The sequence below is a fragment of the Myotis myotis genome, unplaced genomic scaffold (assembly GCF_014108235.1).
Source record: "Myotis myotis isolate mMyoMyo1 unplaced genomic scaffold, mMyoMyo1.p scaffold_m19_p_19, whole genome shotgun sequence".
Taxonomy (NCBI): domain Eukaryota; kingdom Metazoa; phylum Chordata; class Mammalia; order Chiroptera; family Vespertilionidae; genus Myotis; species Myotis myotis.
The window spans coordinates 12,011,680-12,038,736 of record NW_023416323.1 but is presented as its reverse complement, the minus strand read 5'-3'; the positions used below and the strand labels follow the sequence as shown (position 1 = coordinate 12,038,736).

Genomic DNA, 27,057 nt, shown 5'->3' with positions numbered 1-27,057 from the left:
CACCGGTTCAATTCCCAGTCAGGGCACATGTCCAGGTTGTGGGATCAGTCTCCAGTAGCGGTAGTTCAGGAGGCAGACAATCAATGTTTCTATCTTGTCTCTCCCTCTTCTTTCATCTCTCTCTAAAATCAATAAAAACAACATTTTTTTAAATAAATAAACTCTACTACTGACTAGAAAATGTAGTTAACAAATAATGAGCTCCTGCTGGGATATGGAAGTAAAAAGTATTTTCTGGAAATCAGTGGTACAGATTTATATGTGAGAGTAAAGGGAGGATATATTTAAAGATAATGGAAAGTATATTTAAGCATATTAGAAATAAATGATTATTAATTAACCAATAATTTGAAAGAGCTAATTTTTTTTTTCCTTTTTTAGAAAGACAACAAAGTTGCTGCATAGTCTACAAACAAGTCTTTGGAAATAGGTGAATATCTAGCTCTTCAAGGTCCTAAGAATTGGTTTCAGCCTTTACCAAGAATGAAGAAGTGAATTCGCTGTATATTTGTCACCAGCACTGGGTTTTTTTGTTTGTTGGTTTGTTTATTTTTCTGCTTAATTTCAAAGATATGATGCAGTTATATTGGGGGGGAAGGGGCAGCTCATCTTTAAAAATGAGCATTAAATATATTTGAAATAGCAGAAGGTTAAGTAATTTCTTATGTGTAAACTAAAGCAGTACTTCAATGGGACTTACAAGTATTTTTTCATCACTGAAAGGATTTTTCTTATCACTAAATTGTATTTGGCAATTATTGCAAGTTACCTGCAGTTAGGGCCGTGATACTGTGTTTCAAGCCACAGAAGGGTGTGTTTGTGCGTGTGTGTGTCTGTGTCTGTATCTTTTTCCCTTTCTTTTTGGAAATCCTGTAATATCCCTTTTGAGGTAGCTTATTTCATCAGTTAATTGGGGTGCTGGATGGTAGAGAATTTTGTCAGTCACCTATGTACACACAGTAAATACTGTTTCTTAGGCAAAGGTAACTTTTTTATATAGTTATAAAATTCCATTATATTCCATTGCCAAAGAAACATTAAGAACTTTGTATAGCTGTATAAAAAGCAACTAATTTTTTAAAGAATAAACATTTTAAAGTCAGCAAACATACTGTGTCCTTGCAGAAGTTGTGCTGAGGAACAGAGCTATGGGTGGGTCTTTTTTTTTTTCCATAGCTTTCCAGGCTTAAGATTTTTGGTTTTGATTTTCTGTTTTAATGTTTAGAACACAAATGAAGATTTGATACATTCTTTTATTAAGGATAAATTACTCATGCTCATTGTAAGAATTTCATTTTATAGTAAATGGCATATCACAGGATTTGTCCAAATAATAGATATTTTCAGTATATGAATGTAAATAATCATAGATAACCATGTACTTAGCTGTATTTTCAAATAAGTAAGTCCTCCCCTTTTTTTAAGACAGTAAAACTAGGCATCAATTAACCTACCTGTTCTTCCTGATAATGCCTGGAATTTTGTCGTGATAAGTTGACTCATTCCATTATATTTCAAGAGGATTCAGAGTGTTAGAAATTATTTTGGCAACTTATCAGATATCGTAACACTGGTTCTTGGGCCTGTGATTCACAAATAACTCAATATAGAGTTCATTGCTAACTATAAATTACTAGTAAATCTTTTTGATATTTTAAGCTATACTGGGGGGGGTGGGGGGAATCTGGCCACCTTTGTGTTTTATGAAGGCCATGGAATAAAGGGATCCAAAGATTTAAATATTCTTATCTCTCTTGATTTTGTTAACTTTCTCCTTAAGCTATTCAGTAGTGATAAAGATGTGGAAAACTGCACAGTAGAATTAGAATATTTAAAGATGGTTGATATTTTTAATTTTATATCTTTTGTATAGCTCTACAAGAAGATGTTTTGTAATTTGGTTTCATTGAGTTTCAGTACTTGACAGCCATAATTTAGATAATATTGTTTAATACTGTTTGTTTGCATGTTAACAACAAAACCTTTTGGAGGACCCATAAATCATGATATTGAACACATTTCTGAGGCATTCTTAACATCAAAGCAAGTGCTATGGCAATACTTATAGACTGTTTGAGATGTCCTGGGCCTATTTCGAGAAGAAAAACTGTAAATACCAGTTCTCCATGCTCTAAAAATATGAATTCATGCATTTCCAAGCCCTCTGGGTCACTGACTAGGGCATTTGGTGCCCCAATAACTGGCAGCATGGCATACCTGCAGTGCACCTTACAATATTAAAGCAAGGATTTTATTCTAAGACAGAATAAAACTCTTCAATAAAAAATGTTCGTCAAAGTTCTTTCTCTTTAAACAGTAATGTTTTCTTACAATAGAAAGATAAAGGCATCTTTAAAATGTCAGAACGGAATTATGGTCATGTTTATATTCCCTAAAAGAACTAAATTATTTTCTCTCTAAGATTTATTTATTGTTGTAGATGTTTAGGTAAAGGAACAAGCCCCCTTCGCCCCCTCTAGAGTGGAGACCACACCTAAGTTCAAATCTGCGACATGAGGAGACAGCCAAGTGGAAAACCTCAGGCTAGAATGTGACCTCTGGCCAGGCAGGTGCAAATGAGGAGAGAGGGAAGGGCTGGCTCCTCCTAAATTCACTTATTGGATAGACCTTTTTCCCCTCCAAAATTGGAACTTAATGTAAGGGGTAGAAAGGTAGGTCAGGAATGTTAATCCAGCTCAATGGCTCTTAATCAGAGTCTGAACTGACATCCTAGGAGTAATTAGGAAAGTGAAGAAATGTGTTTGGGGCTGTCCCAATGACTAGGAACAATTGGCATTTAAGAGTCAGGGTCAGGGATGGTAAATGTCCTACACTATGCTGGACAGTGCCACATAATCATTTATCCAGCCCAAAATACAGCAGTGGCCCTTCCACTTTGAGAAATACTAGCTGAACTCCCTCCACGTGGGAAGACAATGAGTGGGGAATTCAGTTCCTCCCTGCCCCCAAAACTAACTTTATACATGGGACATGAAAGGACAAGTATAAAGGGACTTTACTCCCAGTAGCAGTGTCAGCATTTAGGGAACCCATTGTCACGGTAGGAGTTACCACTCTATCCAGTTCCCTCTCTGGTGGTTCACAAATCTCTTATCAGAATCTCCTGAGAAGCACTCTTAAAGTCCAAATTTCCATGTTCCACACCTGGAGACTCTCGTTCTGAAGTTTTATAGTGGAGCCTAGGAATCAGTCTTTGTTCCATAGGTAGTTTTAATCAGCCAGGCTTAAAAAAAGAGTTTTAAAACATCACAGCTGGCTCATTTAATCTAGCCCCCTCCTTTAAGGGCTTTGGTGAAGTTTTCTCAGTAAGATTATTTTTTCATTTCCCCATCCTTCCAAATCTGGTGTATCCAGGTTGTGACTAGGGCATGAGAGAGGGAAAGGACCAAGTGTGTGTGTGTGTGTGTGTGTGTGTGTGTGTGTGTTGGGGCGGGGCGGGGGGGGGGGGCGTATGGACATTTCTGCAGGACAGAATCTTTCCTCCAAGGTTAGGCTACTTTGAGTATCAAGACTTGAGTATTTTGTTCCTAGCATACAGGAAATGAATGTGTGTTGTGTCTCAGATTTACATGGCTGTTGTCCCTGTTTCTGGGTTATCTGCCTGAAAGAAGCTTCTGTAAGCACCAGTGCTAATAGATGTAATCATGTCTGAATTCAGTGTTGCAAGGTACCCCTGCCCTCTTAGTTTAGCAGTGGTTCTCAACCTTCTGGCCCTTTAAATACAGTTCCTCATGTTGTGACCCAACCATAAAATTATTTTCGTTGCTACTTCATAACTGTAATGTTGCTACTGTTGTGAATCGTAATGTAAATATCTGATATGCAGGATGGTTTTAGGCGACCCCTGTGAAAGGGTCGTTCGACCGCCAAAGGGGTCTCGACCCACAGGTTGAGAACCGCTGGTTTAGAAACTGTAAGCTGTTTTAAACTGAGTGGGGAGAGTGTCACAATCATGAGTGATCTCTTAAAGGAGCTTAGTGATCTCTTCAGTTTGCTTAGTTTACCTGTTTTGAGTGTGTTTTTAAAGGATGACAAGTATTAATACAATTGGACTCAAGTTTAGGGAAGTAAAATAGCACCATTAGTCCCTGAATATGAGGATGCTAAATGGGGATTTGCTCAGAGCAGGCTGCCTTAGCTTCTTGCAAGATGGAGATACAGGGACAACTTCTTAAAAGAGGTATCCCATGAGTAGGAGTTGATCGAGTGAGGGAAGCAAGGGAAAATGTAGCTTTAAGCAGCAGAGGCCAGCGACAGCCAGCCAGCCAGCCAGTGTGTGCACTAGGAAGCTAGAGGTACAGATCCCAGTCCCTACTCTTATAATCCCAGCCTTCTGAGGAGGGGTGATGCAAAGTTCATATCCTGTTTTTCAGAACCACTGTTAAAAGCAAGCTTCTGGTTTGGGGACATTTATAAATCTAGCTATGAGAGCACGTGGTGAAACTATGATTCTAATGTGGTTTCTGTTCTCAGTTGATGGTGCATAGCTGAAGCCAGTGGTATGTGTGTCCTTTAAATTCCAGCTGTCTTCATATTTAATTAACTTGGCTGACTGATATAATGTTCTCAGGTTTAGCTCATAAACATACCAAAATAAACCTGAATCTGATTCCAGTTTATAATGAATGTTGGTTTTAAGGAAACGCTTTAAAATGCACTGATGTCCAATGTTGTGGTTTATAAAGAAACAAAGCGGCTCTGTGAGACCAAAGCATATTTTAATTCAATAATAAGGCTTTCGTAGAGTGATTCATACTTTAGGTGCACAGAAAAAACTGAGAGCAGCCAGCAAAGAGCTCATGGCCCAGAAAGCCTTGCCTTTGCCTCCAGACTTGAAGAGCAGTGTGGGAGTGGAAGGGGAAGAGAGCGAAGAATGCTAATCTTGAGGGGGTGTGAGAAGCCTGGGCCCAGACAAGATTGTACTGATTGTAAATGGTTTAGAGTCATCCCATTACAGAGGACAGGAACAGATGTCTGTGTGCCTCTATAATCCTGGTACTCACCTAATTCTGGTAATCCTTGGGTATTAATCTCACACAGGATTGATGAGAATGCAAATCCCACCATTGCAATTCAGGATTTTGCTTGTGCTGAAATTGTTCTATAAATTTTTTATGAGTTGGTTGAGTGATGGTTATCCCTTACTCCATTCCCCAGTGTTTAGTAACATTTCTTTGTCCCAAAGTCTTATATGTTGCAGCTTACAAAATGCAAGTAGTTATAGTTTTGTTTTGTTTTTGTAAATTAATACATTGTAAAAAGAATATGGGAAGTACTGAGGACGGTTTTTAAAAATAGGTAAAAGAAAAGAAAAAATCATCTACAATTCCACTACCAAGAGCTAACCATTGTTAACACTATTTGAGTGTATATTCTGCCTGGCATTGTTCTGTACAGCCATGTACTTTTCAACAAAAATGGATTCATGGTAAATGTATTGTTGTAAAATATGTACTTGCTTTTTTTCACATATATTGAGTATCCCTTTTGTTTTAAAGTATATGCACACCGAAATCATGTGCATAATAATCATGATTACCGATGTAACAAGCACCCAGATTAGGAATCCGAATATTAACAGTACCCCTATTAGCCCACACACACACACAGCTGCCTTTCAGTAACCCCTTGCATCTTCAAGAATTACTACTGTCCTTGACTTCTAACAGGATGAATTGCTTTTGCTTGTTTTTCATTCTTTCTATAAACGGAATTATATAATATATACTTTATCTATGCTTAGCTTCTTTGCTCAACATTGTGTTTATGAGTTGAACATATTGTTGCATTTGATTGTGAAGTATTTTCATTGCAGTGTAATATTCCATTGTGTCAGTAGACTACAATTTACCATTCTGATGATGCCACATTTGGATAATTTCTATATTTGGCTATTAAAATAATGCTGGCAATGTCTTTCCCTCTGCAAAAGAAGCCAAAGCTAAAGTGGGTGAGAGGAACATTGGTTTACACTTCTTGAGGACTTAGAATATGGTGAAAGATAGTAGTGCCCAGCTGTGATACCACTCTACACCAGTGTGCTCAGCAAGTAATTCATTACCATAAGGTACCAGAAAACCCTGATGTACTGCCAATGTAGACAGATGTGTATATTAGAGCAGATTCAGGGTTAATCCTCTATGTTCTTAGCCTTTGACCTCTAAGAACAGTTCCACATTTAGGCACAGTGAGCCACTCTTATAAGTCCAGGAAATGGTGGAAATATTCCCATCACCAGCTTTCACCAATGATGGCATTGGAGTATTTCTTGCCCTACAAACCTATGTTCAGGATGTGGGCTTGGTGTCTTTGCTCTCTTCCCTCTCCTGATAAAACCTCTATTACTCTGTTGAGGCTCATATAGCCCTCTCACTCTCCTGATTTGATCATTTAATGACCTAATTACTGCCCATCATCTTGAAAAACCTGATAACTGCTTGCCTCTTACTCTATGCTTCTATTCTTCCAAATGACTTCAGCTTTTGTGTGGTTTACACATCTGTCTTGGGAATCCCCAAGTAACCATACTCATGGTTATGATTTCTTACAGCAAAAATATACAAAGCAAATTTAGCAAATGGAAAAGATGAATTGGCAAAGTCTGGGAGAAACCAGGCTCAAACTTTCAGAGGGAATTTTGAAAGGAGTCACACAGGATGTGCTGTTTAGGCACAGTGAGCCACTCTTACAAGTTCTGGAAATGGTGGAAAAACTGAAATCCAGGTTTCCAGATGTCAACCAAGGGCCGAACTTGTAAGCAGACCTGGTAAATGATAGCAGTCAAGCTTGCTATGTTAACTCTTCAAACCCACCTGGGTTCTTTTTTTTTTTTCTTTTTCCACCCTGGTTCTTGATCCTGATCCTGTGGCTTTTTCTTTCATCCCCTTCCATCCAAAGCTGTGGATATACCTGGACCTTGTCCATCAACCTCATCTGAATCATGGATTTAGACACTCCACACTTGGATCTTCCAATTGGCTTGCTCAAGAAATAACTTTTCGCCGAAACCGGTTTGGCTCAGTGGATAGAGCGTCGGCCTGCGGACTGAAGAGTCCCAGGTTCGATTCCGGTCAAGGGCATGTACCTTGGTTGCGGGCACATTCCCAGTAGGGGGTGTGCAGGAGGCAGCTGGTCGATGTTTCTCTCTCATCGATGTTTCTGACTCTCTATCTCCCTTCCTCTCTGTAAAAAATCAATAAAATATATTTTTTTTAAAAAATAACTTTTCTTTTAAATTTTATTTATTAAATTGATTGAGGTGACTTTGGTCAACATGAACATAAAGGTTTCATGTGTGAGTTTCTGTTACAAGATCTGTGTATTGTACTGTGTGCCCACCACCCAAAGTCAAATTTTCTCTTGTCACTTCATATTAAAACCCCCTTCTCTCCCACCCCCTTCCCTCTGGCAGCTACCACTCTGCTGTTTCTGTTCATAAGTTTCCGTTTTATATCCCACATATGAATGAAATCATATGGGTCTTAGCTTTTTCTGTCTGACTTATTTCACTTAGCATAGTGTTCTCAAGGTCCATCCATGTTGTTGCAAATGGTGCTGTTTCTTCCTTTCTTATGGCTGAGTAGTATTCCATCGAGTATATGTACCACATCTTCTTTATCCAGTCCTCTATCATGGGACACTTTGGTTGTTTCCATGTCTTGGCCACCGTGAATAATGCTGCAATGAACATAGGGGTGCGGATAGCTTTGTTAATACATGATTTCACATTTTTCAGGTAATTACTCAGGAGTGGGATTGCTGGGTCATATGGTAGCTCTACGTATTCTTAATTTTTTGAGGAATCACCAGACTGCTTTCCATAGTACAGTCTGCATTCCCACCAGCAGTGAATGAGGGTTCCCTTTTTTTCACAATCTCCCCAACACTTGTTATTGTTTGTTTTGATAATGGCCACTCTAACAGGTGTAAGGTGGTATCTAATTGTAGTTTTGATTTGCATTTCCCTAATTGCCAGTGAGGTTGAACATCTTTTCATATATCTATTGGCTGTCGTATGTCTTCTTGGGAGAAGTGTATTTTCAGGTCCTCTGCCCACTCTTTGGTTGAGTTGTTTCTTTGGTGTTGAGGTTTATGAGTTCTTTGTATATTTTGGAAAATGAAACCTTTGTTAGAGCTACTATTTGCAAATATCACCTCCCATCTGGTTGACTACCTATTTGTTTTGTTGTCCATTTCTTTTGCTGTGCAGAAGAAGCTCTTCAGTTTGATACAGACCCATTCATTTATTTTTGCCTTTACTTCCCTTGCCTTTGGGAGCAAGTCCATAAAATGTTCTCTATGACCCAGGTCCATAAGTTTTATACCTATATTTTTTCTATGTAACTTATTGTTTCAGGTCTTATATTTAGGTCTTTGATCCACTTTGAAATAATTTTTGTACCTGGGGACAAACTGTAACCCAGTTTCATTCGTTTGCATGTGGCTTTCCAGTTTTCCCAGCACCATTTATTGAAGAGACTATCTTTACTCAAATGTGCATTTCTGTGCTCCTTTGTCAAAAATTATCTGTCCATATATGTGTGGTTTTATAGCTAGGTTCTCTATTCTGTTCCATTGATCTGTGTGTCTGTTTCTCTGCCAATACCATGCTGTTTTAATTATTGTAGCTCTGTAGTATAATTTGAAGTCAGATAACGTGATACCTTCAACTTTGTTCTTTTTTCTGAGGATTGCCTTTGGCTATTCAGGGTCTTTTGTGGTTACATACAAATCTGATGATTTCTCATTTTATTTCTTTGAAAAAATGACATTTTTTAAATCCCCATTGCATTAAAATCTGGGTAGTATGACCATTTTAACTATGTTGATTCTTCCAATCCATGAACACGGGAGATTTTTCTATTTTCTGGTGTCTTTTTCAATCTCTTTTAATAATGCTTTGTAAATTTCATTATATAGGTCTTTCACATTCTTTGTTTGTTAAGTTTATTCCTGGGTATTTTTTTCTTTTGGTTGCTATTGCAAAAGGAATTGTTTTTTCCATTTCTTTTTCTAAAGTTTTGTTGTTAGTATACAGGAAGGCAGTGGATTTTTGCACATTGATTTTTTTTTTTTTTTTTTTTTAATATATTTTATTGATTTTTTACAGAGAGGAAGGGAGAGAGATAGAGAGTTAGAAACATCGATGAGAGAGAAACATCGATCAGCTGCCTCCTGCACATCTCCCACTGGGGATATGCCCGCAACCCAGGTACATGCCCTTGACCGGAATCGAACCTGGGACCCTTCAGTCCGCAGGCCGACGCTCTATCCACTGAGCCAAACCGGTTTCGGCATGCACATTGATTTTGTATCTGCAACTTGACTGCATTTATTTATTATTTCTAATAGTTTGGTAGAGTCTTTAGGGTTTTCTATATACAGCATCATGTCATTGGCAAAAAGTGACAGTTTAACTTATTCCTTCCCTATTTTGATGCCTTTTATTTCTTTCTCTTATTGCTCGGGCTAGGACTTCCAGCACTATCCTCCTTATATAATAAAAGCCTAATATGCAAATTGACCGAACAGCAGAACGAATCACTATGATGCTCACTGACCACCAGGGGGCAGACACTCAACACAGGAGCTGCCCCCAGACCCCGACCTGCAGTGGCAGTGGGGGGGCGGGGCCGGCAAGTGGGCGGCACCAGGCCAGCCAAGGTGGGTTCCTTTGGGGTCCCCCGATCACCCCACCAGTCACCCTGCAGATCAGCCCTGATCGCCGGCCAGGCCTAGGGACCCTACCCGTTCGGGCCTCTAGTGTTGAATAAGAGTGGTAAGAGAGGATATCCTTGACTTGTTCCTGATCTTAGGGGAAAACCTTTCAGTTTTTCACCATTGAGTATGATATTAGCTGAGGGCTTATCATATATGGATGGTCTTTATTATGTTGAGGTACTTTCCTTCTATTCCTATTTTATTGAGTGTTTTAATCATAAATGGATGTTGTATCTTATCAAAGGCTTTTTCTGCATCTATTGATAAGATCATACGATTTTTTTTCTTTTCTTTTGTTAATGTGGTGTATTATCACATTGCAAATGTTGAGCCATCCTTGTGCCCCTGGAATGAATCCCACTTGATCGTGATGTATTACTTTTTGGCTGTACTATTGTATTCAATTTGCTAGTGTTTTATTTAGGATTTTTGCATCAGGGATATTGGTCTATAGTTTTCTTTTTGTGTGTTATCTTTGCCAGGTTTTGGTGTCCAGGTTATATTGGCCTCACAGAATGTCTTAGGAAGTATTGCCTCTTCTTCAATTTTTTGGAAGAGTTTGAGAAGGATAGGTTTTTAATCTTTGTAAACTTGGTAGATTTCACAGGTGAAGCCATCTGGTCTAGGACTTTTATTTTTGGGGAGGTTTTGATGGTTTCAATTTCCTCACTGCTAATCGGTCTATTTAGATTTTCCAATTCTTTATGATTTAGTATATTTCTAGGAACTTACCCATTTCTTCTAGGTTATTGAATTTGGTGGCATAAAGTCTTTCATAATATTCTAGTATAATCCTTTGTAAATCTGTAGTGACTTTTCTCTCATTTCTGATTTTGTTTATATGGGTCTTTTTTAAAAATATTTTTATATTGATTTCAGAGAGGAAGGGAGTGGAGAGGGAGAGAGATGAGAGGTGAGAGAATCATTGATGGGCTGCCTCCTGCATGCCCCACACAAGGGAGTCGAGCTCACAACCCAGGCGTGTGCCCTGACCAGGCACCGTGACCTCCTGGTTCATAGGTTGATGGGCTGTTTATATGGATCTTTTCCCTTTATTCCTTAGTGAGTCTAGCCAGGAGTTTGTCAATTTTTTAAAATCTTTTCAAAGAACCAGCTCTTTGCTTTATTGATTTTTTGGTATAGTCTTTTTGTTCTCTATATCATTTAATTCTCTAGTTTTTATTATTTCCTTTCTTCTGCTGACTTTGGGTTACTTTTGTTTTTTTCTAGTATTTTAAGATGTGATGTTAGGTTGTTTACGTGGGTTTTTTCTTGTTTCTTGAGACCTGTAATTGATATAGACTCCCATCTTATTACAACTTTTGCTGCATCGCAGAGGTTTTGATACGTTGTGTTAGCATTCTCATTTGTCTCTATATATATTTTGATCTTGTCTTTTATTCTTTGATCAAGTCATTTTACAGCAGTATCTTATTTAATCTCCACGCATTTGTGTTTTTTTACTTGCTTTTTGCAGTTGATTTTTAATTTCAAGGCGTCGTAGTCAGAAAATATGCTTGGTATAATTTCAATCTTTTTAAGTTTGTTGAGTCTAGTTTTGTGATTCAGTATATGGTCTGTCCCTAAGAGTGTTCCATGTGCTCTGGAGAAAAATGTATAATCTGATGTTCTGGGATGAAATGTTCTGTAAATGTCAACTATATCCATTTAGTCTGGTGTATCATTTAAGGCTGATACTTCTTTATTGATTTTCTGTTTGGTTGATCTGTCTAGAGCTGTGAATGGACTATTAAGGTCTCCAACTATGACTGTGTTTTGATCTGTTTCTCCTTTTAGTTCTGTGAGTAGCTGCTCCCTGGTTGGGTGCATATATATTAAGAAGAGTTGCCTGGCCGGTGAGGCTCAGTGGGTGAGCGTCGACTTATGAACTAGAAAGTGAAGGTTTGATTCACAGTCAGGGCACATGTCCAGGTTGTCTATCTCCCTCTCCTTTCCTCTCTGAAATCAATAAAAATATTTTTTTAAAAGAAGTGTTATGTTTTCTTGATTTAGTGTTCCCTTTATCATTATAAAGTGTCCATCTTTGTCTCTGGTTATCTTTGTTATCTAGCAATCTCTTTTGTCAGATGTAAGTATGGCTACGTCTGCTTTTTTGTGGATATTATTTGCTTGGAGAATCATCTTCCACCCTTTTACTTTGAATCTACCTTTGTCTTTGCTGTTTAGATGTGTCTCTTGTATGCAGCATATGGTTGGGTATTGTTTTTTAATCCCCTCTTGCTACTCAGTACCTTTTTACTGGTGAATTTATGGACCATTTACATTTTGGGTAGTTATTGATGTATGAGGATTTCCTATGGCCATTTTATCTTTTGTTTTTTGGTATTCTGTGCCTCCTTTATGCTTCTGTCTGTTGTTTTTGGTTTTGGGGGTTTTTTTGTGGTCTTCCCTACATCTTTCCTCTTTTTTTAAGTTATATGTCCTGTTTTGGAGATTTTTTTTTTTTTAATATATTTTATTGATTTTTTACAGAGAGGAAGGGAGAGAGATAGAGAGTCAGAAACATCGATGGGAGAGAAACATCGATCAGCTGTCTCCTGCACATATCCCACTGGGGATGTGCCCGCAACCCAGGTACATGCCTTTGACCGGAATCGAACCTGGGACCTTTCAGTCCGCAGGCCGACGCTCTATCCACTGAGCCAAACCGGTTTTGGCACTGTTTTGGAGATTTTTGTTTGTGGTTACAATTAGGTTTATAAAAAGTGAAATTGCATATGTATCATGGTTTTTTCCCTTTTGAGTGCATCTGATCTTCATTTTCCTTTTCCATTTCAGACTTTTCCCCTTGTATGTTTTTGTTGTCACAGATTATCCCTGTTTGTGCTGTAAGTTTTTTGGTGCTCTTACACCTATTGTTGTTACCTTATGTTCTTTGTTTCAGATAGAATAACTCCCTTGAGTATTTCCTGCAGTGGAGGTTTTCTGGTGATAAAATCCCTCAGCTTTTGTATGTCTGGGAATGTCCTTATTTCTCCTTCATATTTAAAGGATAATTTGCTGGATATAATATTTGTGGCTGGTAATTTCTCTCATTTGAATATTTGGTTCCACTCTCTTCTGGTTTCTAGATTTTCTTCTGAGAATTTGGATGAAATTCTGATGGGTTTTCCTTTGTAGGTCACTTCCTTCTTTTCCCTGGCTACTTTGAGAATTATTTCTTTGTCATTAATTTTTGACAGCTTCATTACCAAGTGTATTCAAGAGGGCCATTTTGGATTGATTTGTTTTTTGGATTCAAGGATCTAGTTCTTTCTATAGATATGGGAAGTTCTCATTCACTATTTGTTTTAATAGAATCTCCATTTCTTGCTCCCTCTCTTCCTCCTTCGCAATGCCTATGATTCTGCTATTATTTTTTCTGGTTTAGTTAGAGAGGTCTTTAGAGCTCTTTCATTTTTCTTTATTCTTGAGTCTCTCTTCTTCCCTCTACATCATTTCTTAATTCTTACCTTCAATATCACTAGTTCTTTCCACTAACTTATTGGTTCTGTTTTCTAGGCTCAGCAGTTTACTCTGATCTCCTTAATTGCCTGTTTCATTTCCAGGAGTTCTGATATGTTTGTTTTTAAAGTTTCAATCTCCTTAGAGAAATATTCATTTTGTTCATTGATTTGTTTTCTGAGTGCACTGAATTGCCTGTCAGTATTTTCTCACATCTAGTTGAGTATTTTCAGAACTCCAATGTTAAAATCTCTGTCATTTATATCACATAATTCCATTTGTTCCAGCCTACTTTCTGGGGATTTTTCATTATCTTTCTGGTCATTGTCGTTACTCTGGTTCTTCATGGTATTTTCTGTCCTCCTTTGTTTTTGCATTTATCTCTGAGGAGGTCTTTCTACTATGCTTCAGTAGATGGCGTTGAATTGCAGGATTCTTACCTCTGTGGCCTCACTTTTTTGAGCCTCTGTGGCTTCCATAAGATAGTACAAGTCTCTGCTGCTTGAGGGTGGAGTTTGTTTTGCCCCTACCTAATGGCTACCCCTAACCTCCACAGTTCCAGCCGAAGCACCCCTCCTGGGGTTCAATCAGAGGGAAACGCTCTTGGTTTATACATAATATGCTCCTGGAGGAACTCCAAGGGCAACGGGAGGTGAGTTTTGGGAATCTAATCAGCGGCAGGGCTCTGTGATTTCCTTTCTTTGTCTGAAACACCACCGCCAGGCCCAGCAGTGGGGAGCTGCTTGGGCGGGCATTGCTGACTCTGTTCATTCGTGCTGCTCGCTCACATGACTCAGACCCTATTCGCAGCGTGCCCACAACTCAGTGTCCTCTCTTGCTGCTCACAGGTTGCCTTGTGGTGCTGCCCCCCACAGCTCTCTGTTCCTCCCAGCCTAAGGAAATGCCTGCTACCACAGCCAGCTTTCTCCCCTTTCCTGGCCAGGCTGGGGGTTTCCAGCTGCACTGGAGACCGCCTGCGCTGCAGGGCTGTTTCTGTAACCATATCTGTGTTTTCCTCACTTCTTGTCTCCCCGTTATCCCAGGAAGCCCGCCTTTCCGTGTTTTAGTGTGCAGGTCTCAGGCATGCATATGTGTTGAGCATGGACTTCTTTATTGAATTATAGATAGATGGTTAACTTGTTGAAATATCAGGGGAGTAGGAAACGACACGTACTTACATAGCCATTCCTCTGGCATCACTCATTTCGTGGAGAAATAACTTTTTGCCCAGCCGATTTGGCTCAGTTGTTGAGCGTGGACCTATGAACCAGGAGGTCATGGTTGGATTCCCAGTCAGGGCACATGCCTGGGTTGCCTGCTCAATCCCCAGTGGTGGGGTGTGCAGGAGGCAGCTGATTGGTGATTATCTCTCATCGATGTTTCTATCTCCCTCTCACTTCCTCTCTCTGAAATCAATAAAAATATTTTTTTTAAGAAAACGGAGAAAGAACTTTTTAAAAACAGTGCTCTCTACTTTGCATTCATCAGCTCTCTCTTTTGCTTTCCCCAACACCATCTCCAATCAGCCTAGACTCCATGATCCTTCATCTATCTTGCAAATAATCTAAACTTCCTCGCTCCTCTTTTTTTCTTTTTTTTTCTCTTTTTTAAGATATGTTTATGTTGATTTCAGAAAGAAGAAGGGAGAGGGAGGGAGAGAGAAATATCAATGATGAGAGAGAATCATCAATTATTGATTGTCTGCGCCTTAAGCACACCCTCTCCTGGGGATCAAGCCCCCAACCTGGTCATGTGTCATGGCCCCCTGGTTCATAAATCTACACTCAACCACTGAACCACACCAACTCTACCCTTGTGCCTCTTTTGAGCTGCTTCTGCTCCTACCTAGAGAAACTTCAACCCTGAAAGCATCCACATTGTCAGTATTCATCCAGAGGGCTTTTTCCTATGGAAAATAATCACAAATGAGTAAATTAGTACCTCTATAAATCTGATTACTGCTCTCTACTGGGCCCTCACATTGCCAGCAAAACTTAGTACCTTTTTGTAATCACTTCAGTCATCAAATGGCCTAGCCATCTTACTTCAAAGAGAACTACAGGATATTTATTAGAAACTGCCTCAAAGCACTATACTCTCTAAACCAGGGGTGGGCAAACTTTTTGACTCGAGGGCCACAATGGGTTCTTAAACTGGACCGGAGGGCCGGAACAAAAGCATGGATGGAGTGTTTGTGTGAACTAATATAAATTCAAAGTAAACATCATTACATAAAAGGGTACGGTCTTTTTTTTTTTTTTTTTTTAGTTTTATTCATTTCAAACAGGCCGGATCCAGCCCGTGGGCTGTAGTTTGCCCACGGCTGCTCTAAACCAACCTCATCCACAGTTTTAGCCTTTTTCTGGTGGCCCAATAAAAATAGCAGGGAAACAACATCAAAAAATTGCTTGTGCTCTAGCTCCTTAACTCCCAGGCTTAAAACGCTGATTTACCTCTTTATCTTCAACTTCTTCCGTAATGGATCCTTTCTGTTCACATTTAATTTTTAAGCTGACATTCTATATAGCATAATAATGTGTTAATATTCATAAATTAACATGTAATTATGTTGCATATTTAGTAATTATGAACTCCTATTTTAAGAAAATTATGCTTGAATCCTACATCTTATCAGCTCCTACTTAGCTCTTTAAGATGATCTCCCTTTCACTTCTTAATGCATTTGATCTACTCCTTTTGGTAAGGTCACCAATGAGCCTCTTCAGTTTTCCTCTCTTGTTTGTTTTACAGAAGCATTCCATATGGTTGACCTCTTCCGTAAAATACTCTTATCTTCCTCCGAAACCGGTTTGGCTCAGTGGATAGAGCGTCGGCCTGCAGACTGAAAGGTCCCAGGTTCGATTCCAGTCAAGGGCATGTACCTGGGTTGCGGGCACATCCCCAGTAGGAGATGTGCAGGAGGCGTCTGATTGATGTTTCTCTCCCATCAATGTTTCTAACTCTCTATCTCTCTCTCCCTTCCTCTCTGTAAAAAATCAATAAAATAGCCAGGACCGGTTTGGCTCAGTGGATAGAGCGTCGGCCTGCGGACTGAAGGGTCCCAGGTTCGATTCTGGTCAGGGGCATGTGCCTTGGTTGCAGGCACATCCCCAGTGGGGGGTGTGCAGGAGGCAGCTGATCGATGTTTCTAACTATCTCTCTCCTTTCCTCTCTGTAAAAAATCAATAAAATATATTTTAAAAAAATTAAAAAAAAATACTCTTATCTTCCTGGATGCTATATTCATGTGGTTTTTCTCCTTCCCTCTCTAGCTGCTGTTCCTCATTCTGTTTACTTGATTTCTCCACCACCCCATCTTGAAAGTGTGTTCCTCAAAGTTCTTTAGCTTTTTTCTCCTTTTTAAGCTGCATACTCTCTCTGGCAGCAACACCTATGAAGAATTATTTTCAAATTCACATGTCTGGCACAATTCTCTTTTCTGAATCTAGATCTGACTTTTTGATATCTTTACTTGAAGGCCTCTCAAATTTTGAAGTAATCTCAACTTTTCTTCCAGTGGGCACCATCTACTAACATGAGTATGCCAGAAATCTGGAAGTCATTTTCAACACTGTTTCTTTCAATTCTGCACCACCAGCAATCACACCTATTACCAAGTTCTATCAATTCTTCCTAAATATATCTAATATCTGTTTATTAAAAATGTTTAAATTATTTTGATGAGAGATATGTGTACATGAATGTGGGGGGTTTTTTGTTGTTGTTTTAACTGGTTTTAGAGAGAGAGAAACATCCGTGTGAGAGAGATACATTGGTGGGTTGCCTCCCGTACATACCCTGACCAGAGATGGAACCCAAACCCTGGAAATGTGCCCTGACCAGGTATCCAACTGGCAACCTTTCAGTGTACAGTATGACACTCAACCAACTGAGCCACACTAGTTAGGGCCATGTATGTGTTTTAATTTAAATTCCTCAAAAAGGTTTATCATGAAAGACAACAGTCATGCTAACAGTCTTATTCCTTCCTACCTATATTCTGTTTTCAGTTTTGCTGATTTAGTATGGGAAAGGAGAAACAGTTTGTTCAACAAATATTTGAGCCCTTATTATGGAAGAGGTACTGTTGCAATTGCAGGGTAAGCAGCAGTGAGAAAAAGAAACCCAACCCTTATCAGAGTTTATATTTGAGAGATAAAGTAGTAAAATATGTAATATGCTAAGAAGATGCTTAAGTGCTTGGAGAAAAAGCCAGGAGTGGGGATAGAGATAAGTGTATGGGCTGGAGGGGAATTGCTGCTTCTAATTTAAAATAGGTTAGGGCAGTGGTCGGCAAACTCATCAGTCAACAGAGCCAAATATCAACAATACAACGATTGCAATTTCTTTTGAGAGCCAAATTTTTTAAACTTAAACTATGTAGGTAGGTACATTGTTATTAACTTAATTAGGGTACTCCTAAGGCTTAGGAAGAGCCACACTCAAGGGGCCAAAGAGCCGTATGTGGCTCGCGAGCCGCAGTTTGCCGACCACAGGGTTAGAGAATCCTGGCCAGGTGGCACAGTTGGAGCGTCGTCCCATGCAACAAAAGGTTGTGGGCTCGATCCCGGGTCAGGGAATGTACAGGAGGCAAAGGGTAGATTCATACCAATGTGTGTGTGTGTGTCTGTCTGTCTGTCTCTCTCTCTCTCTCTCTCTCTCTCTCTCTCTCTCTCCGTTCCTTTCTCTAAAATAATAATAAGCATATCCTCGGGTATGGGGTTTTTTAAAAAAAGACATAAAAAGCTGACATTTGAGAAATGACTCAAAAAGGCGATTGAATATTCAAGCAAAAGAATAGCTGTGCCCCACCAGTGTGGCTCAGTAGTTGAGCGTCGACCCATGAACCAGGAGGTCAGAATTCGTTTCCTGGTCAGGGCATATGCCCCAGTTGTGGGCTTGATCCCCAGAGGGGAGCATGCAAGAGGCAGCCGATTGATTCTCATGATTGATGTTTCTCTCTGTCTGTCCCTCTTCCTCTCCCTTCTTGTCTAAAATCAATTAAGAAAGAAAAAGAAACTATAGCTGCAAAGATTCTGAAGCAGGAGCGAACCTAGAATAGCTAGATTGAAGTGAGTGGGGAAAGGATGGTAGCATTTGAAGTTAGAAAGGGAACATTGGGGGCAACTGTAATGATTGTTATTTATCCTGAGGTGGGAGCAATTTTGGGGTTTGAGGAGAGGAATGACAGTTTGACTTAAATTACAAAGAATCTTGGCTGCTGTGTTGAGAATAAACTATATAGTAGGGCAAGAAGCAGGGAGGCTGGGTTGGAGGCCAGTGCACTAATCCAGAGGGTTCTCCTGGCTCCCTGTCAGTTGGAACATGAGGCTTAGACTTCCAATACTGAATCTGTTGCAGAGGCCTTCGTGGTGAGCTCTCTGGTATGGTGGCCAGTATGGTATCCTCTGCAGATTTGTCCTCTGGCCAAGGCTTTAATGCAGGCATTCACACAGGTCAAAAATAAATAGTAGGATACAGTGAAGTCTTCTCATTGTCCCTCAGACTTACAGTTACCCTCTCCATGTTTCTAATTTTTGATAGTACAAAATGCTGTAATGAAAAACTTTCATGAATCATTTAATAAATGGTGAATTTATCTGTAAAACAAATCCAATAACTGGAAATTCTAAATAACGGGAGACATAGCTTTGTAATTCTAATATTCCTGTGTCCCCCTCAATAGAGATATATAGCAATTTATACTTTAGCCAGTTGTTGAGGGTGTCTGTTACCCCATATTCACCAGTATGATGTTATCAAACTTTTGAAAACTTTTGCCAGTCTTTTTGTTGTCGTTAATCCTCAACTGGGATATTTTTCCCATTGATTTTTAGAGAGAATGGAAGGGAGGGGGGAGAGAGAGAAGCGTTGATGTGAGACACACATCAATTGGTTGCCTCCCACAAATGCCCTGACTAGGGCTAGGGATCAAGCCTTCAAGCATAGTATGTGCCCTTGACCAGTACTGAACCACAGCCCTTCCATATGCAGACCAAAGCTCTAACCACTGAGCACCCGGTCAGAGCTTGCCAGTCTTATAATTGAAAAATGTTACCTTGGTACCCTATGCATTTCATGTTGTGTGAGGTTGAACATTTTTTCATAAGTTATTAGTACTTCTTTTGTGTGAACTGCTTATAAATATTGCTTGATTTTTTTTTTTTCTTATTGGATGTTGGTCTTTTCTTAGTTATTTACAGGAGCTCTTTTTGTATTAGGGGGAAAAAGTGGGGTTTTTTTTATTGAATAATACCTGTACATAGTAATGAAAATGAAACGAAATAGTATATAGTCAGTCTGCTTCTCTTCCTTAAAGACAAATACTTTTGTTTATTTGTATTCTAGAAAGTGTTCCTCTCTAAATTGTGTGTGTGTGTGTGTGTGTGTGTGAGAGAGAGAGAGAGAGAGAGACACACCTTATATGAATAAGGAGACCTGTGTCCCCTTATTAATATATCATTAGGAAGAGCCTATATGAACTGTTGTTTACTTTGTTTATTTACCTGTTTATCAACTACAGACCCTCCTGATATGAAGATATACTGTCTTAACCTCACACAGACACAGATTCACACATCATCGCTCTGTATCTTATTAATGTACTTACCATAATACTTGGTTATAGCTAACATATATTACTTATTAAGTAAACATCATTATGAATGAGCCAAGTAGTATAAATCCCATCTGTATTTTCTTTCTTACAAAATGTTATTCTTCCTGCCATTAAGAATTGCCTTGCCGAACCGGTTTGGCTCAGTGGATAGAGCGTCGGCCTGCGGACTCAGGGATCCCAGGTTCGATTCCGGTCAGGGGCATGTGCCTTGGTTGCGGGCACATCCCCAGTGGGGGGCGTGCAGGAGGCAGCTAATCGATGTTTCTCTCTCATCGATGTTTCTAACTCTCTATCCCTCTCCCTTCTTCTCTGTAAAAAATCAATAAAATATATTTAAAAAAAAAAAAAAAAGAATTGCCTTAATTACATGTTGGTGACTTTAAAAGCTGAAAATAATAAACAATATTCTGCTATGATTTTATAAGAATTCTTCAACACAGAGCCAAGTGGTATGCCTTCCCTGCAGTTGTAATCATAAATACTGTACCTTTAAAAAAGATATTACTATGATCATGATTAAATGGATTGTCTTTCATAAATTCAAAACTCATCTCTTTTTAAGACTTTTCATTGCTTTGTTTTAGAGAGAGGAAGGGAGAGAGAGAGAAACATCGATGTGAGAGTGAAACATCTATCTGCCTCCTGCACATCCCTTACCCAAGATCGAGCCCGCATCCTGGGCCTGGGCCCTGACCAGGAATCAAACCTGCAACCTTTCCTGGCAACAGGATGACGCCCAACTAACTGCACCACACCAGCCACGAAAAAGCATCTACATTTTAGTTTGCTTCATGATTGGACCTTAGCTTCTCCAATTTTTAAATTGTTTTTCCATCTTTCTTTCATAGTCTCTATTACTTGGAATTTGTTCCATTCTTGAGTTCACAGATTTTCTAATCCAATTTAGCCAATTTTTTCTTTGACCATTATTTTCTCTACAGTTTTTTTTGTTGGGTTGTTTTTCTTAGAGATTCTGAATGCTCTTCCTTTTTGCTTGTATTTGTTGCCTTTATCTTATAATAAAGATTTCCCTAACACTCAACCATACTATTTATTTAATTTAGTCTATGAAGTCTCTTTGTTTCCTAGAGACAGTTGTCCTATAACCCTCCACCATTCTGCTAAAATCCAAGCATGTTGCTTTCAAGATCTTCAGCAAAGTAGTATCCTGGGATTTCTCTTCATTGCTCTTATAAGTTAGAATTACAGTTTCCTGGGTGGCATGTTTTCTATTCCCTTGCTTATAGAATTCTTCCTTAGGGAGCTTTCTAAGAAAGTAAAGTTCCAAATAGTAAAGTTCCATCTTCTTTTTACTTAACAAGCCTTTAAAAATATAAAAACTGTTAGACATTCAAATCCAAAGAATTTTTGTGAGTTTATTTGAGCCAAACTGTCAGGAAGCAGAATCTCAAGGAATTAAGATAATGCTCCAGAGAATGATGGTTTTTCACCTCGTTTTATACATTTACATAAGTGGGTAGAAGATTGTTAATAATTAACATGGTAATAACAATGAGGGAATTTATAGTCTCTGCCTTGGTGCATTGGTTGTGCCCTGAGGGGTCTGAAAAAGGGGAAGTTACAAGTTATCCTGACATTCCAAAGGTATGTTATCTTACAGGCAAAAAGACAGTAGGCTCAGTTAAGATCAAAGTTGATCTTTGTCAGTGAAGATACAGGCCTAGGAAATGACTACCCACCATAACTGCTTTTAGTTAAAATTTTAATTTCAGACCAACCTTTTGTGTTTACTTTAGGTCTCTGAGTTTGCAAAACTGCCAAGCAGGCCTTCCCTGAGCTAGTCAGGTTAGCATGTGGCCCCTTTTTGTCCATAAAACCATTCTTAGGTCAGTTGCAGATCCTTCCTCTAACATGCAATAGTGCTAAATCCAATGTCAATCTGATTCTTTTTCTTTAAATATGATGTGTGTTTTTCTTCTCTGGAAACTTAGCACTATCTTTTGTGTTAAGAAATTTTATAATGACTTCTCTGGGTATGGGTCTTTTTTTTTTTTTTTTTTTTTTATCCTGTGTTATGCTGGGTAGTTCATGGACCTTTGATTTAAAGATTGTCTTTCCTATAGCTTGTTCTTTTATTATTTCTTAAATAATTTATTTGATGCAATCCACCATGTTCTTTTACTCAGATATGAACTGTTGAATCCATCCTTTGTGTCTTAGTCTTTTGTTTTTTTAAATATATATATATATATTTTTTTATTTTTTTAGAGAGAGAAGGGAGAGAGAGAGAAACATGAATCACTTGCCTCCCGTATGACAGGGAATCAAACTGAGCCACACCGGCCAGGGCTGTCATAGTTTTTTCCTCATTTTCTTTCCTTATTCTGATTGTTAATCTCCTTCCTATAGTAGCGTTTATTCAAATATCTTAGAAGGCAGAAGAGTTAGTTGTCCTGGAGCTCTATACTAGTATGTGGCCAGGATTTATCTTCTGGCAAGGTTTGCTTTCAGGTAGTGATTTTTGTCCTCAAGATGTCTGAATTCCAGGGGGCTTTGTTCAAAGATGCTGTTAGTTCCAGATCCCACTGATACCTGCAGAGAAGAGTCTTCCTTTTACTGTTTGTGTTTCTCAGGAGTTTGTTGCCTAATTATAGGTCATTCTAATTGCAACAGTGAGGCACAGGGTTGGTCACTGCTTGTGCAGACAGACCTTAGATTAGTTTTCCTGATTTCAAGCCTCCTTTTTACTCTGCCTTCTGTCACACCTGCTGCCTCAGTCTGAAGCATTTCAGAGCTCCAGGTGAGTAGCTCCTCCTACACACTAGCACTCCAGGCCTGGCCCAGGGACCTTCTCTGCCCTTGGTCACCGTACTTATTCTGTTCGCATCAGTCTAGAAATTTGTTGGAAAAATACCTCACAGATTCCTCCCTGCCCAGTTCTATTTATATTATAAATATCATTTTACTCATTTATTAACATATTAATGTAGTCTTTTAAAAAAGAAGGTAGACATTTGTAGTTGGTTTACCATCTTAAAGCGGAAATCTGTTTGCCTCTAGTGCAGTGGTTCTCAACCTTGGCTGCATATTAGAATCACCTGGGAATCTCTAAAATCCTGATTTCTGGGCCTCATCCTCCGGAAATTCTGTTTCTTTGTTACTAACGTTGTGGCCCCACCCCATAACAAAGAAACAGAATTTCCGGAGGATGAGGCCCAGAAATCAGGATTTAAAAAAGATTCTCAGGTGATTCTAATGTGCAGCCAAGGTTAAGAACCACTGCTCTAGTGTGAAGCACCTTTAACTCTTGCTGGTACTTCTACCTCCTCATTGGTCACCCTCCATCTATACTACACTGCTCCAAATCATTGTGTGTGCAGTAGCCAAAATGAACCTTTGGGAACATTGATTGTCAAATTATACATGTCTTAAGACATCTAATATGGTGGCCTCCAGAGATGGTGTCCTATTGGAAATTGTATCACTACAACTGTGGTCTGAGATGGATGTGATCATGGTGTCAAACAGCAAGACCTGTACTCACAAGAGGCAGCCCCTGAGCAGGGCCTCTTCTCTACTTAAGGCCTCAGTCCTGGTCTAGGCCTCTGAGCCACAGATCTAAAAATAAGTCACAGGCCTGTGAGCTAGCAGGGCAACTGCACACCTGCAGTTGCTAACTGCTGTGGCTAACTGCTGTTCAGCAGTAGTGAATCCACATGTCCAGCACTGCCACTGCTGTGGACAGCCTGGAGATCCAGCTCAGCTTCCAATTAGGATTCAGAACTACCCATAATCTGGCACTGGGCTTATATCTAGGTTGGGAATGATTAGAATCCCAGGCCTATTCTCTACAAGTGTCTAAAGGCTTCTTAACAAAGCAAGAAATGCCATGCCAACCCATACTTAGAATAACCTCTCCCTGGTAGTGTCCATGTGTCTCGATTCCAGACTGTCAATGGATTTGCTCTGCAGCTTTCATCATCCTAGGTCATGACTTCTGCTCAAATCATACCTAGTGTCTGGGCCAGCTTTTCTCTTCCAGCTGCTACTTGGTTTAAATACGGAAATCCCGGAGTCTTCAGACTTCCAGTGGACTGAGATGGAACTCTCCTGGTGTCTCTGTAGCACCATCAGAAGATAGCTGCTTTCTCTGCCCAGGAATGGAAAGGAGCTGTCAGACATGCTCATGTTTGCATTACCCCAACTTGAACTTCTCATTTAACTTAAGGAGTCAGGGAGGGAAGTATAAAACTAAACGTGAGTAAGTGCAAGTAATGTCTGCCACGGCCAACTTTGGGAAAGGACAGCCAGAGGACCTGGCAATGATAAGCCCACAGAGATTTAGTGAAAAGCCTGGCAATATCCCAATTGCTGGCATGAGCTCCAGGGTGCCTTCAGTAGTAGACTGACATCTTTTCACATTTGGTCTCCTAACAAACACCAACACCAAATGAACAAACAGGGTGTGCACACAGTCTTCAGCCTTTTCAAAAGAAAGGAGATTAAAGGAAAACCTCAGCAAATTAGGAATAAATGGAAATCTTACTAATCTAATAAAAGATGTACAGCCAACATTATATGTAATGGTGAAATACTGAACTCTTTCCTCTTGAGACTGGTGTCAAATCTACAAACTAATAAGTGAACTATTAGAGAAAGGGGGAAAATATGCAAGACATCTATACTGAAAATATTTCTGAGAAAAAAATAAGAGCATATCTTCAGGACCTTGGACTAGGCAAAGAGGACACAAAAAGTGATAACTATAAAAGACAAAATATTTATAAGTGACTTCATTAAGACAAAATTTGTTTATCAAAAGACATTAAGAGAATGAAAATGGGAGCCACAGCCTGGGAGAAGATATTTGCATTATGTAATATTAGTCATCAAAGAGCTCATAATCCAGAATATATAGAGAGCTTAAAAATCAGTTTTTTTAGCCCAACCGGCATGGCTTGGTGGTTGGGCATCGACCTATGAACCAGGAGGTCAGGGTTCGATTCCCGGTCAGGACACATGCCCAGGTTGTGGGCTTAATCCCCAGTGTGGGGTGTGTAGGAGGCAGCTGATCCATGGTTCTCTCTCATCATTGATGTTTCTCTCCCTTCCTCTCTGAAATCAATAGACATATTTTTTTTAAATCAGTTTTTTAAAGAAAAAGGATCAACAATTTAATTTTTTTATCTTTAACACAAGAGGATATCGAAAACTCTAATAAACATATGAAAGGTTCTTGGCACTTTATCCTCAAGAAAATGCAAATTAAAACCACAAAGCCATGCCATTCTACCCCCACAAGAGTGACTGAAACTTTGTTTTAATATATATTTTTATTGATTTTAGAGAGGAAGGGAGAGGGAGAGAGTGACAGAAACATTAGTGATGAGAATCACCAGTCAGCTGCCTTCTGCACACTCCCTACCAGGACAGCAACCAGGGCATGCACCCGTGACCAGAATGGAACCGGGGACCCTTCAGTCCATAGGCTGACGTTTTATCCACTGAGTCAAACCGGTTTGGGCGTGACTGAAACTTTTTAAAAGACTATGATGTGAAGTGTGGGTGAGAAAGTGGAAGAACTGGGATGTAAAACAGTGGAAGTGTAAACAGGTACAGTCACTTTGGGAAACTAATGGGCAATATCTACTAAAGCTAAATACATTTCTGACGCAGCAGTTTCCCTGTTGGGTACATACCCAATAGAAGTGATTGGCTTATGTCCACCAAAAGACTTGTACAAGAATGTGCATAGTAATCATAATAGCCAAAACCTGGAAATAATTTCGAATGTCTGACAACAATAGAATGAATAGATAGTGGTATATTTATCAATGGAATACAAGAGAAAATAAAAACTTGCTCCACACAATATAAGTGAATCTCTGACAATATGATGAGTGAATGAAGCCAGACACAAAAGAGTATATTCTGTATGATTCCATTTACATGAAACTCAAAATTGGCAAAACTAACCTACGGGGATAGAGATGAAATAGTAATCATCTTTGGGGGAGGTTGGGCCTGCTAAATAAAGTATTTTGTATCTTGACTAGAGGCCCAGTGCACAAAAATTTGTGCACTCGGGGGGGGGGGGGTCTCTCAGCCCAGCCTGTGCCCTCTTGCAGTCTGGGACCCCTCGGGGGATGTCCACCTGCTGGCTTAGGCCCACTCCCCGGGGGATCGGGCCTAAGCTGGGAGTCAGATATCCCTCTGGCAGCCCGGGAGCCCTCAGGGGATGTCCACTTGCCAGTGGGGAACAGGCCTAAGCTGCAGTCGGACATCTTTAGCGCTGCTGAGGAGACGGGAAAGGCTCCCACCACCACCACTGTGCTGGCAGCCATCAGCCTGGCTTGTGGCTGAGCAGAGCTCCTCCCATGTGGGAGCACACTGACCACCAGGGGGCAGCTCCTGCATTGAGCGTCTGCCCCCTGGTGGTCAGTGTGTGTCATAGTGACCAGTCATTCCCAGTTGTTCTGCTGTTATGGTCAATTTGCATATTACCCTTTTATTATATAGAATAGAGGCCTGGTGCACAGGTGGGTGCCAGCTGGTTTGCCCTGAAGGATGTCCTGGATCAGGTGGGGGTCCTGCTGGGGTGCCTGGCCAGCCTGGGTGAGGGGCTGAGGGCTATTTTCAGGCTGGCCACGCCCACTGGCTGGAAGCAGGTATCTGGGATTTATTTATCTTCTATAACTGAAACTTTGTAGCCTTGAGTAGAGCCCAGGTCTGGCCAGGGCAGGTGGGAAGCTTGGCTTCCTCCATTGCCAGGAGCAGCCCAATCCTCCTGCTTGCTCCAGTTCCGTGGCCGCCGCCATCTTTGTAACTGAATGAGGGAGTGACAGAGTGAGGGATTGATGGTTAATTTGCATATTACTCTTTTATTAGATAGGATTGGGTGGTGGGGATAGTATGTATGAATAAATAAGTGATCATTTGAACTGTGTACTTAAGATTTGAGTGTTTTGTTAAATGTCAATATAAAAGATACATGGAAGGGGGCCTTGATTTCCCCATTGCTCTGCCACTCTGATACCACACACAGGCCCCTGAATGCCTTTCTAACTCCCTCTGCTCTGTCCTCCCACCCCAGTGCTATGGAAACACAAATTTTTGCATCAAACTCTTCAGTAATTTTGTTTCTCTTAAGAAATAGTTCTATCCTTCCCATCCTGCCTTGCATGATGTATTCCCTGGAGAACTCCCCTAGCCTTCCCTGGATGCCTAAAATGAGCCAAATCCTTTCTTACTTCAGGGCTTTTGCAAAGGCA

At 39.9% G+C, this 27,057-nt stretch overlaps 1 protein-coding gene across 5 annotated transcripts in view; it reads left to right on the top strand.

Annotated features, from left to right (window-relative positions):
• The window catches only part of LSM14A (LSM14A mRNA processing body assembly factor), a 145,719-nt gene that overhangs the window by 69,232 nt on the left and 49,430 nt on the right, over window positions 1–27,057 (top strand). For 2 of the 5 annotated variants that reach the window (XM_036345999.1, XM_036345994.1), the window contains one exon: window positions 382–2,287. In XM_036345999.1, the coding sequence (XP_036201892.1) occupies window positions 382–405 (24 nt within the window). In that variant the 3' untranslated portion in view covers window positions 406–2,287. Of the gene's footprint in view, window positions 1–381; window positions 2,288–15,957; window positions 16,068–19,729; window positions 20,868–27,057 lie in introns of those variants that run through there. The other 3 variants (XM_036345998.1, XM_036345997.1, XM_036345996.1) reach the window with 3 other exon arrangements.